Source organism: Salvia splendens, chromosome 3 (genome assembly GCF_004379255.2).
Source record: "Salvia splendens isolate huo1 chromosome 3, SspV2, whole genome shotgun sequence".
NCBI lineage: Eukaryota > Viridiplantae > Streptophyta > Magnoliopsida > Lamiales > Lamiaceae > Salvia > Salvia splendens.
The window spans coordinates 2,575,236-2,591,684 of NC_056034.1; the positions used below are offsets into that span (position 1 = coordinate 2,575,236).

Below are 16,449 nucleotides of genomic sequence, written 5' to 3' on the forward strand. Positions count from 1 at the left end.
AATTATAACACGATATTTTCCATGAACATGACTAAGACCATGAAAAGGACTTGGATTCTACAAGTGAAGGATGTATATATAAGAATCCCAAGTCAAACAAAGTAAATCACATTTCATTGAAGAGAAAGACTCATGATTCACATTTGACAGTTTCCTATATTTCCAAAATTCTAGAGATGAATATGACAAGAAACTAGCTGCCCATTTTCCACTTTAAATCAAATTCTAAAAAAGAAATGTGAACAAGGGAAGAAGGCTTCAATATTTACCAACTCTGATAACTACCACAGCTAGTTGTTACCTGCATCAACTACTGCTAAGAGCTGATCTCAACTTGCATCCGCGGAAAAGGAAAGTTACTTAATCTTAAAAATACAGAAGCTTCTATTATAAGTAAAACGTGAGCCATAGTTTTGCTTCGGCTATCTTTTTACAGGGTGATATATATATATATAGGCTATGTTAGGTGCCTTCAACTTTAATTTCGTATTCAGATACGGGTTCTACTAGAGGCAATGGCTCGGGATCAAGTCTTGTAAGGACTTCGGGTGTTCCATCAGTATCTCGTAGAATCTGCACACAAATAGTAACCAAAGCGCAACAAGTAATGGGATAGGATGAGTGACACAAATCAAGACTCTTCCTAGTTTATGGAAAATTTGTACTATATCAGATTCAGACTCCCCTTTACCAAGTGTAACTATAACTATGAGTTATGTTGAAATTTATCCTGTTTATGTTGGCTAAATTTTTTATGATAATTGCAATCATGAAGTCGGGATATTTTAAGTAATATGAGCCTGCTGCACTATGTAAGAGATTTCTAGCACCATAATATCAGCAATAAGAAGTAAACCTATCACACAACCTATGTGGGATACTGTTAAGGTGTATCTTCCCTTAACGTCAAACAATCACACGCAAGAAACTCGGACCAAATTTATCCGGCGGTTGTACGCGAGAGAGGTTCTCGTCGTCAGCGGTAGGGTTGAAGGTTTCTTGTTGCTCAATTAATTTGGGCCAAAATAAATGATTTCATAGATAGATCAATTGTTAATGAAGTGGCCCTATTTATACTAAGACCCTAGGGTTGGTTCGACTTAACCTATACGTTTGGGAAAGAACCAGCTAAGAAAACCCGAACGGGCCCGACTCAATTACAATTCGAAAATAACAAAAATAAGTCCATAACTCAATGAAATAAGAAAAATAAAGCAAAATACTAACTAACGAATTACGCGCTACTTAGCGACGTAATTCGCGAACTTCTGTGGCGGCTTGATTCAATCCCTTGGCCTCAAGGTCCTCGCCGTGCTCTTCTCCCACTGCTGCTGCAGTGACTTCCTCGCTATTGGCCTCGCCTCCGGAGTCGTCGCAGCTTCCTCCTCTATCATCTCGTCCTCTTGGTCGGGGCTGATAGGGGTGCTCGTATCAGATACTCATATTCTATAACAACACCAATAAAAGCAAAAGACAAATAAATAGGTAGGTTATTAGGACTTTTAAATTGATGCTAACATAAGTGACTAACAGAAGCAAAGAAACGAGAACAGTAACTGCTGCAAGAAGAAAATATATAAACCCGATGGATACAAAAACATAGTAAGATATATGGCACAGATAACTATAAGGGCACAATTTGGCTATACAATCCAAACACATTAAGATGTATCAATGTATTCGCAGAACCTTTCATCAGTTGAGGGTATAATAAGTTAAAAAAAAGATAGGACAACGAGAACCAGAAAAAAGTAAACACCTTAAGTTGTTGGTCTTGTAGTCGGGTTCAGCCTCTGAAGCCTAACTATTCTCTCACTCACGTCTATTTGTTGTACGCTCGTTGTCTTCCCTGTGACCAATTTGAACTGAAACACACAATCTAATCATTCACATTACAAATGGACATTCATAGCTTCAAACCATTGTCTTGAAATTCTGAAATCAATGCTATATCCGAAGAGAACGTCATTGCCTTATGTGTTGTTGCAAAACACATAACAAGCACTTCCTTTTGTTCGTTTGCCACTTCAGAAAATTATTAAAACTCAGAAGCTTAAGCATTAACACGCATGTGCCCGCAGTCACAGCATTTCATGTGCTTTATGGTATATTACGCTCACAAGATGACAAGTGATTCTTACACAAGTAATTGTATTTATGCTCACAAGCCTCCCCTATATATTTACATACATATGTATCATCAAAACTACATCCAAATCTCTCTCACACAATTATAGAGTCTACTCTCCAAAAAAATATCACCAAGTTCAAATTTGAATGCTTTTCAATCCCCTTGAAGATGATGAATGATAAGAAAAAATTGTTGAACAAAATCGGCATTTCGATCAAATGAATGAGGATGTAGCCATTCGGGCAATAACTCTATTTTATAACATACACCCTATATGGTGCAAGGTATACAATGCGATGCCTTGAAAATAAATGTGAGAAAAGAGTCGTGTGGTATAGCAAGATAAAAAAAAAACATTTGAGTTTTACACCAATATAGGACTATAGGAATATAAATTTATTATCATTGATGATAAATTTGGGAATTTGGTTTCTTAACGTGCTTTGTTTGTTTGTACAAAAATACGTAACTCATCCAATTGTGCGTTGCAAACTTTCTTTGTGGATCTTCTCATTTTCATGTGTGTATATTGAAATGTTAATTGGACAATTTGGATCTTTAACTAATTTCGAGGGTTGCCAATTTCTAGTTTCTTGCCAAATTTCAGGCAAATCTTTTGCTTATTTGTCATATCTGAATCAGTGCCAGTATAAGTGACAAGCCATGATACAAAATTATATTAAAACGATAGTATAATTGAAAATTCAATCATGTCAATTATTATTTCATAATTATTCATGGGTAGCATGAAATTTGCCTGAGTTGTTGTTCACTCACATCGTGACCCATAGAAAAATATAGTAGTAGTATTGAAATATATATTAAAGTCGGTAAGTTTCAACTTGATGCAAGAAAGGAAAAAAATGGGGCTGGGCTTAAGCTTAAGCTTAAGCCCGTTCTACCCCTCAATTAGCTCTGTCCATGCTTCAGGATATACTATTAAATAGTACTCCCTCCGTTCCATTGTAGTGGGGGCATTTCTTTTCGGCACGGAGATTAAGAAAGTAGAGAGATGAAGAGAGAATAAAGTAAGAGAGAGTAAAGTAAGTGAGAAGAAATGTGTTAACTTTTACTAAAAAGGGAAATGACTCCACTACTATGGAACGTACCAAAATGGCAAAATGACTCCACTACTATGGAACGGAGGGAGTATAATCTAACAAATTAGCAATAATAACTTTATCCATTATTCAACTGCCCATTGTAAATGTGATCTACATGGAACTTATATTTTTAATCGCATGGCATGGATCCTCTCCACAGCGGAGTGGCAAGCTCTAAGACTACCATATTTAAAATTTTTTAATATTTTAATATTTTATTTATAAAATAAAATATTGTGCTTTTAGAGCACAACACCCCTGATGTGGAGGAAGCACATCAGGAAATCCATACCTTTAATCGCATCATGCATTCCAATCGCTTTGGACATATCAATTTAATTTAAGATGGACATAATCATTAAAATCAATGCGTGAAGCGTGCTACTCCCTCTTTTTGCCATTAAATATTTCCGTCGGCCAATAAATATCTCATTTCATTTAAATTATACGTATTTGGTAAGTCGGATCCTATATTCCACTAACCCATTTACATTTTATTTTATTATAGAACCAATATATAAAAGTAGGTTCCATGCATATTTCACTAACTTTTTCTAACCATATTACTTTATAAAATCAAACAATTTCTTAAAATTCGTGCCGGTCAGATATTAGATAGTATCATGGACTGGGAGTATATTCTACTCCCTCCGTTCCATAGTAGTAGAGTCAATTTGTCATTTTAGTACGTTCCATAGTAGTGAAGTCATTTTTTTAGTAAAAGTCAATACTTTTCTTCTCTCTTACTCTCTCCGTCCCAACTAAGTTGTGAATCATATTCCTTTTTGGGACGTCCCAGCAAAGTTGAGTCATTTCCCCTTTTAACAAAAAACCCAATCACTCTTACTTTATTTCATCATCAACTTTACTCTCTCTTTATTCCTCCTATTTTTTTCTCTTTCCTATTTTATTGTACTTTTATTTAATCTATTCAACACAATTTCTTAATCTCCGTGCCCAAAAGTTTTGCACCAACTTAGTTGGGACGAAGGGAGTACTTTATTCTTTCTACTTTATTATCTTTTTATTTATTACATTACACACATTTTTCTTAATCTTTGTGTCAAAAAGAAATGTCTCCACTGTTATGGAACGTAGGAAGCATGTGCTTAATCTGTATCAACAAATGTTTATTGTGTAACCTTAAAGCTGAATAGTGAGTGAATGGGTAAGCTTAACGTTATGGAAAATGTGTGACATAAACATAATGATATGACAGTCGTAGTGATGTGCACTGCACGTTTACATGGGTCAGTTACCGGTCGGAATGCCAAACTAGGGTCGGCGGAAACAGACACGAGTCGGACGACATGCTCTCAGAAACAGAATGCTGAGTTGGAATCTACACGAACTTTTCAACGTGGCTGTCTATCATTGCCCTCTTTCTTTCTCTCTCTACCCACCCTCACTACGGAGTCCTAGAAAAAGGCCATCAGTGGTAGACTCATCCAATCACAAAAAAGTCTTCCAATAAAACTTCCAACACCTTTTTCTCTCTCTTCCAAATTTAAGATTCTTCTCGCACTTTTACAACAAAGTATTGCATCCTCTTTAATTTGTAGAGAGGATATGCTATACGGTTTATTTCAATTTTTTATACCTTCTATAATAGTACTTCATTCGTCCCATTAAAAATGACTAACTTTCTCTTTTAGTTTATTCCAATCAAGCTGACTCATTACTAAAAATAAAAACACTTTTATCCCTACTTTATTCTCTCTTTCTAAGTTTACTTTCTCTACCCATACAAAAATAAAGTTGCATAAAATCTCGCACCACCCAAGGAAATGGTCATCTTCCTTGGAATGGAGGGAGTACGGTTTTAATTCGGGAGTAACTTATACTCCACGTCCCAAAAATATATACGCATTGTGACGTGATACGAATTTTAATACGTAAAAATTTAGAAAAATGGAATTTTGTAAGTAAACATTGTTGTTATTAGTTGGTTAATAAGTATAAATAATGGTGGGCTATAATTGTTTCGTTTTTGTAAATATTGGTGTGTAAAAAAAATAACGGTAAATGTACATGTATCCACTAAATAAAAGCTAACTAATGTGCATAACTACGTGGTACAATTCAAAATGACAAATGTATTCCCTTATTTTATTAGTTGAGTTATTTTGTCATTTTGGTACGTTTTATAATAGTGAAGTCATTTTTTTCTAGCAAAAGTCAATACATTCTTCTTTCTTAATTTACTCTTCCCCCTCTCTTTACCTTTTTCATTTCTTACTTTATTCAATTCACCTTCGAGCTAATAACCCTTTCCCAAACTAGTTCTCGAACGAGGTTTTTGAACAAAACTTCAATAGGCTTTCTCGATCCACTATCTTATTCATTAGAAGTCTCCTTGAAGAATGAAGTCTAAGATACAGTAAAGGTAGTTTTGGAGTTTTCGCCCCAGGGGGTCGTTATGGACTATGAAGGGGGAGTCGGCAGTTCGGGCCTTCACACAATTTTTCTTAAATCACGTGTCAAAAAGAAACACTCCTACTATCATGGAACGGAGGGAGTACGTACTAATGTTTTTTCAAAGAAATGAAATACTATTAAAGATTTAAATTTGTAGATTACTTATATCTAACTTGGAGATGATGTATATTGATATGATATCAATGTCACTTAATTGAAACTCCAGGCTGATCGGAATAGTCACTAGATTAAGAGAGATATGGTTGAAATTTGTATTTCAATACAATTGCAGTCTCATTAGCCTGCAATTTAAATGGGCCCCAAATCCAATGAGTAGGCCTTATGTTTAACTTTTGCTCTTGTTTGACAATTGAAATGACATTTTTAAAAATGTTTTAATAAAATGAATAACACGTAAAATTCAACAAATCCTTGTCATTTTAAGCAAATTCAGTCAATGAATTGACTAATCTATACATCGATAGATATATAACAAATGCCCAATGTTTTAAAAATCGGATCGGTGAGCGAACCGGAGAAGATACTGGTTCATGGTTCAACCGGTTTAATCACTGGTCGAACCGTTATACTGTTGCAAATACATGTAATTAAATATACAATAAACAAAATATATTAAATTTATATATAATTAATTATATGGAGTATAAAAAACATTAACCTTATATATAATTAGTTGTAAACAAAATATTAAAATTTAATAAATAATAAAAATGTAAAAACAATTATAGATAAATAAAATTAAATATATATTTGATTAGTTATTGTAGATAAAAAATTTAATACTATATATATAAATAGATAAAGTTCATTTAAACTAAAAGTAAAATTACATACTAATATCAATAGTAATTTGTATATAAATTAAACATATAAAATAAAATATTAATATCCGGTAACAATAAATTATAATACACAATATTAAAAACTATTAAACTCTATGTATAATTATAAACTCCTATATTGTAAAATATTAGTGATTGTAAAAGTATAATTAAAATTTACAAAATATATATTATAATTAACAATTTCTTAAAAGAATATAAAATTAAAATGAATTATCTTAAAAGAATATAAAATTAAATTGAATTATTAGTTTCGATGGAAAAAGAATTTCAGATTTAATGTATAAGAATAATTAATGTTCTTAATATTTCAAAATGACCATGTGGTGGAGTGGCAAAGGAGTTGGTATTTAGAGATGATGCCATGTGTTCAAGCCCTATCAACAACAAATTTTGAAAAAGTGAAAAACCAGTTTTCGGCTCACGATTGGACCGGTCCGACCGGTTCATGGCGGTTCAATGTGCTAGTGATTTTTAGGGGTTAACCGGACCAGACTGCCTGCCGGTTCGCGGTTGAACAGGTCGAACCGTCCGTTCCAGTCTAGTTTTTAAAACACTGCAAAAGCCTAAGTCACTAAGAAATAAGAATCTATTTTCTCACTATATTTATAATTTCATTAGCGTATAATAATATAGTACTCCCTCCGTTCCATTGTAGTGGAGTCATTTTACTATTTTAGTACGTTTCATAGTAGTTGAGTCATTTCTCTTTTTAGTAAAAGTCCACACATTTCTTCTCACTTACTTTACTACTTTATTATACCTTTACTTAACACAATTTTTCTTAATCTTCGTGTCAGAAAGAAATGCTTTCACTGCTATGGAACGACTAAAGTATTATATTAACACATGATTAATACAGATATAATATATATATTATAAAGAGTTGTCAGATCAATCAAATCACACTTCCACTGCCTAATGGATACAATGAAAGTAGTCTTAAATGGTAAATAGTACTCCCTCCGTCCCGCACTACTTGCACTTATTTCCTTTCTGGGCGTCCCAAGTTATTTGCACTCTTTCCATTTTTAGTAACAATTTATACCTACAGCCGTAATTGTTGACTTTGTGTATCACTCATTCCTTAATCTCCGTGCCCAAAAGAAAATGTGCGAGTAGTGCGGGACGGAGGGAGTATGATAAATATAGGTATCAATAGAGAAGATCACTCTCTATAACCATTGGGTAAAATAACACCTAATGATCTCTCCATCAATTTATTTTATTAACCAATGAGATTATGTCATTAGTTACAATCTTATTGATCAATAAATATTTTATTTAATATTCAAATATTTTTTATCCAAAAATTCATATTTTTTCGTCCTCTATAAATAGAGATCACATTTGCTATAGTTTTATTCACAAAAATATCTTTATTTTACTCTACAACTTCTCTTCTTTTTTTAAAAATTCTCAACAATCCTTCCCAAGATTATTTGTATTTTAATTGTTGCAATTTATGACCTTTTGTTTATTTTTTTGTACTTTTCATTTATTTATAAATTTTGCAATAATATAATAATAATAATCATCATTATTATCATTATACAGAAAAATGTAAAAAATATATAATGTGGGTGGTGGGTTGCGTTAGTATGCTAACTAATTTACAGTAATAACTAATAACTTTCAATTTTGTGTATTAAACTTATCAACACAAAAACATAATTATATCAATACAACAAGAAAATTTAAATATCAACACAAAGACACAAGTTTATCAACACATGAATATTGATAAATTTATGTCTCTATGTTGATATTTTTAACATACAAAATTGATATTAGTTAGTTATTGATATATCATCATAATATATATAATTTGGTTGGATGAATATAGATGATATGAAAGAGATAGAACTAATTAAATATTATAAAAGTACTTCAGTTGATTGGATGTGGTTAAGTGGTTGCTGATAAAATAAGTAAACTAAATTTACATAAGCTTAAACGGATTAATAGATATATTTTTTTAACTGATAATTTAAAGTCCTATCATATTATGTTGATGGAAAATTACTGTATTTAGCTTAACTTCATGTCAGATTTTAGTACTAAACCAAACTATCTATTAAGTTTAAAATTACAAAAATGTATTTATTAAAATCCATTTAAATGCGCACATGTATACCAAAATAAATAATTCTTATTTATTTTCATCGTCGTCAATTTGTTGGCTGACATGTGCAAGACATACAATTGAAAATATGTATACTTTCTTCACACTTGAATTCCAATAAAATTAAAGTTATAAATTAAAACTTTCAAATCAAATTTTAAATTACAATTTAATTCGCATTATATTTTAAGATTTTGGGCATTTTGTTCATCCCTATTAAAATAGACAAAAGGGAAGCCCCAGCAACGTTCACCATGCTGTCGTGGGTGCCACAACCCACGAATCCAATCCAACGGCTCAGATCTTATAATCTTGAATTTGAGGTTCATTTGATCTGCATTTAATGTGAGGCTGAGGTTTCATTTAAAGGAAAGGGCCGGCATTTCTTTTTAAACCAAGACCGAAGAAAAGCACACACACAGTCCTCATTTTCTGTCGGAGTCGCTTGCTGAGAATCAGCAAAGAATTTGACAATCATCTTCCGCAACTCTTCAAAGGTCCAATCTTTGTCTTCATTATTTCAAATCTTCGTTACGATGACTCGATTTTGTTTTAAATTTTGTTTTTGAATCTAGTTTAGTTATTTCATCTTATACGATTTTTGGTGGTCTCGATTTGTTGTTATTGTGTGAGATCTAGTTATTTATGTTTCTATAGACCTTCTTATTTATGGATCTGACGATGGGTGTTTTGAATTGTGGCTTGTGCTTGCGTGACTTTTGATTGGTGAATTTCATAGTTTCCAGTGATACTTCTTGGGTGAAGTTCTGTATTTGATTGCTTGTGTTCGATTAGGATCTAGTTTGAAGTTGCTATAATCGGAAATTTCCTATTTATAGCTGAAGTTTGGATAGAAATGTGAATGATCCGATTCATTATTTGATTAGATCCTTTTTGTTTGCTATACTGTAATTAGCAATTGGCTGCTTAATCTTTGAGTCTGCTCTTGAGTCAAAATCCAAGTCAATTAGATTCACTTTTAGTCTTTATCAAATCGAGGATTATGTGCAATTAATAATCTCCAATGTTGAAATTTGCGTATGTTTATGGATCTTGTATTGCTAAGTGATGTCAATCAGGTTCTAGTCTGACCTTTGAAATTTTGTGATTTCTTAGATGGCACATTGCATTGTCATTGAATATTTGGGGTTTTGGTTTTTCTTGATTTCTGATGCATGACGTGTGTCTATGTTGACGATCTAAGGATTGTTTTGTTGTCTTCAGATAACATTAATCGATGGCAGATGCAGAGGATATCCAGCCCCTTGTTTGCGACAATGGAACTGGAATGGTCAAGGTAATCTCACTTTCCTTAACCTAACAAACCTTGTTTTTTGATTATCAGTTCGGATTTTTGTTGATTTAATAACCTTAACTTATTACATTGTTGACTTTCAGGCTGGGTTTGCTGGGGATGATGCTCCGAGAGCTGTCTTCCCGAGTATAGTGGGGCGCCCTCGCCACACTGGAGTCATGGTTGGGATGGGCCAGAAAGATGCTTATGTTGGTGACGAGGCTCAATCCAAGAGAGGTATTTTGACCCTCAAGTATCCGATTGAGCATGGTATCGTCAGCAACTGGGATGATATGGAGAAGATCTGGCATCATACCTTCTACAACGAACTTCGTGTGGCCCCAGAAGAGCACCCCATCCTCTTGACAGAGGCCCCTCTCAACCCAAAGGCGAATCGTGAGAAAATGACTCAGATCATGTTTGAGACCTTCAACACCCCTGCCATGTATGTCGCGATTCAGGCTGTTCTCTCCCTTTATGCCAGTGGTCGTACAACTGGTAAGGAAGATATTAGAAACTCAATCTGTATTTCATGCTTCTTGCAAAATGTGACTTTTTGTTGATTGATATAATCAATTGCCTATCATCGAGCAATTCTTATTGCCTACTATATGATTAAAAAGCCATTAGCGTAAACCCTAGTGGCTAAAATTGGTCTATTTGCATATGCTTGACATGTTGTTCTTCGGCAGGTATTGTTCTTGACTCTGGAGATGGTGTCAGCCATACAGTTCCAATATATGAGGGTTATGCTCTCCCCCATGCAATCCTCCGTCTTGATCTTGCTGGCCGTGATCTCACTGATAGCCTCATGAAGATCCTCACAGAACGTGGTTACATGTTCACAACTACAGCAGAGCGGGAAATTGTGAGAGACATCAAGGAGAAGCTAGCTTACATTGCACTTGATTATGAACAAGAGCTCGAGACTGCAAAGACGAGCTCTGCTGTGGAGAAGAACTATGAGCTGCCTGATGGACAGGTGATCACTATTGGCGCTGAGCGGTTTAGATGCCCTGAGGTCCTCTTCCAGCCCTCGATGATCGGGATGGAAGCTGCTGGCATTCACGAGACTACATACAACTCCATCATGAAGTGTGATGTTGATATCAGGAAGGATTTGTATGGAAACATTGTCCTCAGTGGTGGCTCCACCATGTTCCCGGGTATTGCTGACCGGATGAGCAAGGAGATCACGGCTCTTGCCCCAAGCAGCATGAAGATCAAGGTGGTGGCTCCACCGGAGAGGAAGTACAGTGTCTGGATTGGAGGGTCCATCTTGGCTTCTCTCAGCACCTTCCAGCAGGTACGTTCACAACTTAACAATTCTCTGCTCATGTTCATGTTTGTGCTTATGCATAATCCTTGTATCATAAACAAGAAATCCAATGAACTGTTTTTGTTTGGTTTTGCTATTGTAGATGTGGATCGCCAAAGCAGAATATGACGAGTCTGGCCCTTCAATCGTTCACAGAAAATGCTTCTAAACATCGAACTCTTGGTTCGCTGGCTTTGCTTGAGGAGATTATACATGATATGATTTGCCTATGGCTCTCTATGTTTCATTCGCTTTTCTTCCGGTTTTGTTCGTTTATCGAGTCGTCGTCTACTGTTCGAGAATTTGGAGTTTGGACATGGAAATATTTTAATTTTTTTGTAGCAGACTTGTGCTTTCCGGATGGTACTATGGGTTTGAATTTTGGATGAAGAACATACTGTAATTTTAGTATGGAATTCGTAATGTCAAGATTCAGTCTTTGCTTTCTTTGTGATTATGGTTCATCTTTTGTTTCTAAGTGAAGGATATTTTATTTCAGTTTTCGTGGAAATTTCAGAATATATCTAAGGTTATTGATTTACTTGTTAGCTTTATAGATTAAAGAAAACAAGGAATTTGCTACTTTGTGGGTTTACAACCAATTAAGAGGAAGGTGGTTGGCTGAGCTTATAAACTGCTACAAAATAGTAGTAGTATCATATTTGAAGGTTTTATAAGATGTAATATTATGAGTGTGTGTTGTCGTGAGAGCGTTGTGATTTAAAGAGATATTTTTAGTTAGATAAAGAAAATGGAAGATGGATAAAATTGCAAGTGAAGTGCTTATTTCTGTTGATCTCATCAACAAAAGGTTATGATGAGTTGAAAGATATTGACAAATTCGAGCTGGGAACAAGTATTGGCATTATTCAAGAATAATGACAAGTATACACGACAGTAGGTGGTATTATTCAAGAATAATGACAAGATCTGTTTTTACAAAACCGGAGATCGACAACTATAAGTCAGTCTGTTATTAGGCAAAGATTGTACAAACGCATGATTTCGTCTAGGCGATTTCCGAAGGGCGTTCGCCCGGGGCTCAGGCCAAATAAAGAAGTAGGTAATCAAGTTCCACAGACATAGCAGGCAGTTCGGCATCAGTCTAGGAAAAGTTGAAGTTCGATGGTCCGACAGAATCAACAAAACCTCGTACTGACTGTTCAGGCACGGCGGCCTCATCACCGTCAAGCATCTCGTGGTCGATGAAGACAACGACTATGGAGATATCGTCGTGGACGTGTCTCCTGACCCCATTATCGAGTTTCTTGATTTCCTCATATGGCATCTGTCTTATTCTACCAGCCCTCTGCAGAGCTGATACAAGTAGCCTCCTTGCTATTCCCTGTGATGCACAAAACAAGGATGTAATATTAATACTATATGAAAATATAGTTTTGAGCTATGAACTGAGAGATTAAAAACAGACTGCTCTCGGATTGTTGTGGACGATCTCCACAGCCTCTTGATTGGTCAAGAATTCCCAGAGGCCGTCCGAAGCGAAGATGAGGAACTTGTCATTCCCTGATATCCGTCGCGTCACTATGCTTGGATCAGCTCTAAGAACTGGTCTCTGCAGAGGCTGGGGAAGGTGGAACCGTGGGAAAGATGGATCGAGGGCAAATTCTGGCATCTTGAGGTAAGCATCACCAATGGATCTTGATACCTGTGTATAGATAATACAGACACATTCCAAGTTCAAGATTCAAACCATTGCTACAATTGAAGCTCAGTTGTTACAGTATCATGGGATAAAAATGAAGCAAACCTGTATGATTCCCTTGATACGCCAAACTCCTTGCTTCATCACAACAATCTGTGAATCTTCGGGGTGCAGATTAGTCAACTCGTTTCTGACCTCTTCCATGCTAGCATTGTGATCTCTAGTGAGCTGCTCGGCTACAATTCTATTTGACCGGTCCGAACATCCCATTACTGCTCTAGAGTCCCCCAAATTAGCAACGTATAGCATTCTCTTCCAGATAACTCCGACCAGACAACAGGAACCGATTGCTGCAAGCACTGGTCTGATTGCATAAGCTCTTCTAACTAGCGTAAGAAACCCATTTTCTGTTTCAGAAAACGCATTTCTGAGTATATCCTCCGACATTGCTCCATTTTCCTGAGCAAGTCCTGTGAAAAAGAGGTATTCATCTTAGGACTTAGGCATCAGCCACTTTCTTTCCATCTTAGTATAATTTCATGCATTTGTCCCTTACCTGAACTTTTCTATTGAGAAAATAACTGAAAAGGGAAAAAAACACGAATTTAGCAACATAGAGGCCACAGCTAACAAATCTCACAGCATCTAAAGCTTATAGGTGACCAGAATCTTTTTAACAGATTGTCGAGTGGAAAGAGATGCTTACGAACATTGAGGGGTTCGTCGTGATGAACTGAATTCCCAAATTGCCACAACACATAAATTTCAGCAACGAAATCATCAAAGTAGACTAGTGAACATAATCCAAAGAAGTTAAGACATGATGAACATGATCAGCAAATACGTTGTTTCTCATTACTAATAGCAAACAAGTCCTATTTGACATTGAACTCAGACATTCCGAGACTTATCCCAGCAAAAGACTTACGAATCAAATGATTGAAGAGGTGGTCGGAGATGTATCTTGAGGCCTCAGGGCCACCGTGGCCATCATAGACACCGACAAAAGTGGCGTGCCTACCAGTCTCGACTTGGCTTTGATCCTCAAGGACAGCATTTGCCTGGACAACAGCAAATGAGAACTCACCGTGTGAATGCTTCTCGAGATCTTTGGACCAGAGAAGCGCGTCATCCTCCCCTCCGGAGCCTTGGTCATCATCCTTGCTCATAGGGGCATATCGACTCATAGGACTCAAACATGAAGATGCTGTTTTTCCCAACCAAGAAAACATCCCTCATTTCCTTTTTAAAGCAGAGGAGATTCTGCAGTTAACACACATGTAAGCTAGATTGAGTCAAACAACAAGCTAAAAATGAGTAAGCCAACAAGCTAAAAACATCAAGACCTTCTAATCACAACAGCATGATATTCAATTATTCATGATTAACCCTCGATTTAGCCCCAAAACAAAGAGAGGATGCTAAAACAGTGAGATCAAGAGTGCGAAGTTCGAACAATTCAACAGTATGGTTAAAAATAGGGTAGAAAATGTAAACAAAAATAGAAACAATTTCAAATTGGAGCAAGTGAGTAACTGATCAACATAGATTTAGCTAACAATAAAAGCCAAAGAATATGAAATTGCCAATTTCCAAGAAGAACCAAACGAAACCCCGCCAAGACAAAAGAAATAAAAATATATGATCACTCAAGAAACGTTATAATCTGATTGAATACAAAAAAAAAAAAACGAAACGGCTGAGCTACAACTTCAGTAAAATACGTACTAATTAAATAAATTAATGAAAAGTAAAAAAAAAAACATTTGAGACGAAAAACTTACAAAATTTCGTCCAATAACTATAACTATAACCAAGACAGAGTATAGCCGATATATCAAGATCCCAAGAAGAATTCACCAATGCCGAGCGATCCAAGCAAGTAAAATTTTTTGTGGGACGAAGAGAAATTAGATTAGAGTGCGTGTAATATCGGAAAAAACATATCTTATCGAGAGTGGAACTGCAAATTCATGAAAATTTATGATGGCTGTCAATTTCTGCTAAAACTTTTCCTCACAAATTGGAAACAGAAGAGAGAGGATTGTTTTCAAGTAAGAAAGGGAAACATCGAGGAAGAGCTGTATATGTAGAGAGAGAGAGAGAGAGAGAGAGTTTGACTCGGCAAATAGATTATGGTTGATAAGTGGAACTGCAGATATATACAAGCGGTATATTACTATGGTCATTGATCATCGTTCCCAAAAATAATAATCTAAAATTACAGTTGTTTTACTGGAATTCTTTGCGAAATTCATATCCATACTAAACTCATATTGAGTTCAGTGTAAATGAGATGTCACATTTACTCCAATCATATATTATATACCTTTTTATTCATAATTTTTTTAAAAAATTTTAATTTTATTTTAGTGTAAACCTAAAAATTTTACTCAAAAACCAAAAATGAAATTAATTTTGGAGTAATATTTTAGATTTTAATGTACCATTAAAAATGGTCTAAATATATGCACATTATCATCTTCTTAGACATATTATACAAAGAAAACAAGATATATTATGTTATGAAAAGAACAAATATTACAAAAATACACATATATCATGTTATATATGAACACATATTGGATTTTTTTTACAATGCAATAATAAAAAACTTCTAGTATAAAGACCGAATTGTATCCAATTAAATTGGAAAAAACTATACTTACATTTAAGTGGAAATCGAACCTTAACGTCTTTACTATGAAGAAATTTCGATACTCCAGCTTGATCACTTTGAATAGGCTTCATTGACCTTATTTTGGATCTTGTTAATTGCATGTCATTAGTATCTTTTTAATATTATTTTACATGCAATCACTTACAAAATATATTCTTGTGTGATTTTCAAGATCAATATTATATACTACTATTTAATGAGAGTATCTTGAAAATTCAATTAATAGCTCAATTGTTTTACTAAAGTGAATTTTATAATTTCATCGAAGAGTTAGATATGGAAGCGTTTGATATGAGTTGTTTGACTTCATTCGATTCACAAGTCTTCCGAGAAAGTGTTCGATTACAAAAAATTAAACTGAAATCGAAATTATTTTTTATCTTTGGAGGAAGATCATGACTTGTAAATTAAGACTATCTAATCATACATTATTCTGAAATTAAATAACGGATAAAACTATCAAATCAAACAATATTTATAAAACCAATTCCATTAAGACCGAACACGTTTGATCAAATCAAACAACATAAACTAATTCCATCCCGATGTTATAACAAAAGAAGGAAAATAAAAACACAAGTGGAATAAAAACTTTTAAAGTCAACTTTTGTCTGGAGTATTTGAAACTTGCATCGATAGTTTATATTTTACATTTGATATGAAAAATAAAATAAAAACATTATAGTTTGTTGGTTGAAAGTGGGTCATTTATTAACATTTTCTGTTATCTTTAAAGTCAATGCTGATTGCTGACAAAGATCCACGGCCGCCACGACTATTTTGACATTTTTAACCATTTTTTCTAATTACAAAAATACAAATGATCATATTATGAGTATTTAGTGCATAACATG

General features: G+C 34.5%; 2 protein-coding genes across 2 annotated transcripts; one reads left to right on the plus strand and one right to left on the minus strand.

The window, feature by feature from the left end:
- The first annotated feature begins 8,984 nt into the window (after positions 1–8,984).
- LOC121794329 (actin-7-like) lies at positions 8,985–11,699 on the plus strand. The gene is made up of 5 exons (XM_042192447.1): positions 8,985–9,137; positions 9,865–9,937; positions 10,039–10,432; positions 10,627–11,240; positions 11,356–11,699. Exons 2-5 carry the CDS (start codon positions 9,878–9,880, stop codon positions 11,419–11,421), a joined length of 1,134 nt encoding a protein of 377 aa, XP_042048381.1. The 5' UTR covers positions 8,985–9,137; positions 9,865–9,877; the 3' UTR covers positions 11,422–11,699.
- A 439-nt stretch (positions 11,700–12,138) lies between these two features.
- On the minus strand, positions 12,139–15,035 carry LOC121797118 (probable protein phosphatase 2C 43). The gene is made up of 5 exons (XM_042195847.1): positions 14,700–15,035; positions 13,844–14,178; positions 13,021–13,385; positions 12,682–12,918; positions 12,139–12,597 (listed from the first exon to the last, which is right to left on the minus strand). The coding sequence occupies exons 2-5, from the start codon at positions 14,145–14,147 to the stop codon at positions 12,358–12,360; spliced, it is 1,146 nt and encodes a 381-aa protein (XP_042051781.1). The 5' UTR covers positions 14,148–14,178; positions 14,700–15,035; the 3' UTR covers positions 12,139–12,357.
- Between the last annotated feature and the right edge of the window lie 1,414 nt (positions 15,036–16,449).

Excerpts from the sequence above, each read along its gene's own strand:
- LOC121794329 (XM_042192447.1), top strand. The coding sequence starts at position 9,878 with ATGGCAGATGCAGAGGATATCCAGCCCCTTGTTTGCGACAATGGAACT. Across the intron at positions 10,433-10,626 it reads TGCCAGTGGTCGTACAACTG|GTATTGTTCTTGACTCTGGA; the intron begins GTAAGGAAGATA and ends GTTCTTCGGCAG. Across the intron at positions 11,241-11,355 it reads CTCTCAGCACCTTCCAGCAG|ATGTGGATCGCCAAAGCAGA; the intron begins GTACGTTCACAA and ends TTGCTATTGTAG.
- LOC121797118 (XM_042195847.1), bottom strand. The coding sequence starts at position 14,147 with ATGTTTTCTTGGTTGGGAAAAACAGCATCTTCATGTTTGAGTCCTATG. Across the intron at positions 13,386-13,843 it reads CCTCTTCAATCATTTGATTC|GACTTGCTCAGGAAAATGGA; the intron begins GTAAGTCTTTTG and ends TCTTTTTCACAG. Across the intron at positions 12,598-12,681 it reads TCCACAACAATCCGAGAGCA|GGAATAGCAAGGAGGCTACT; the intron begins GTCTGTTTTTAA and ends TGTGCATCACAG.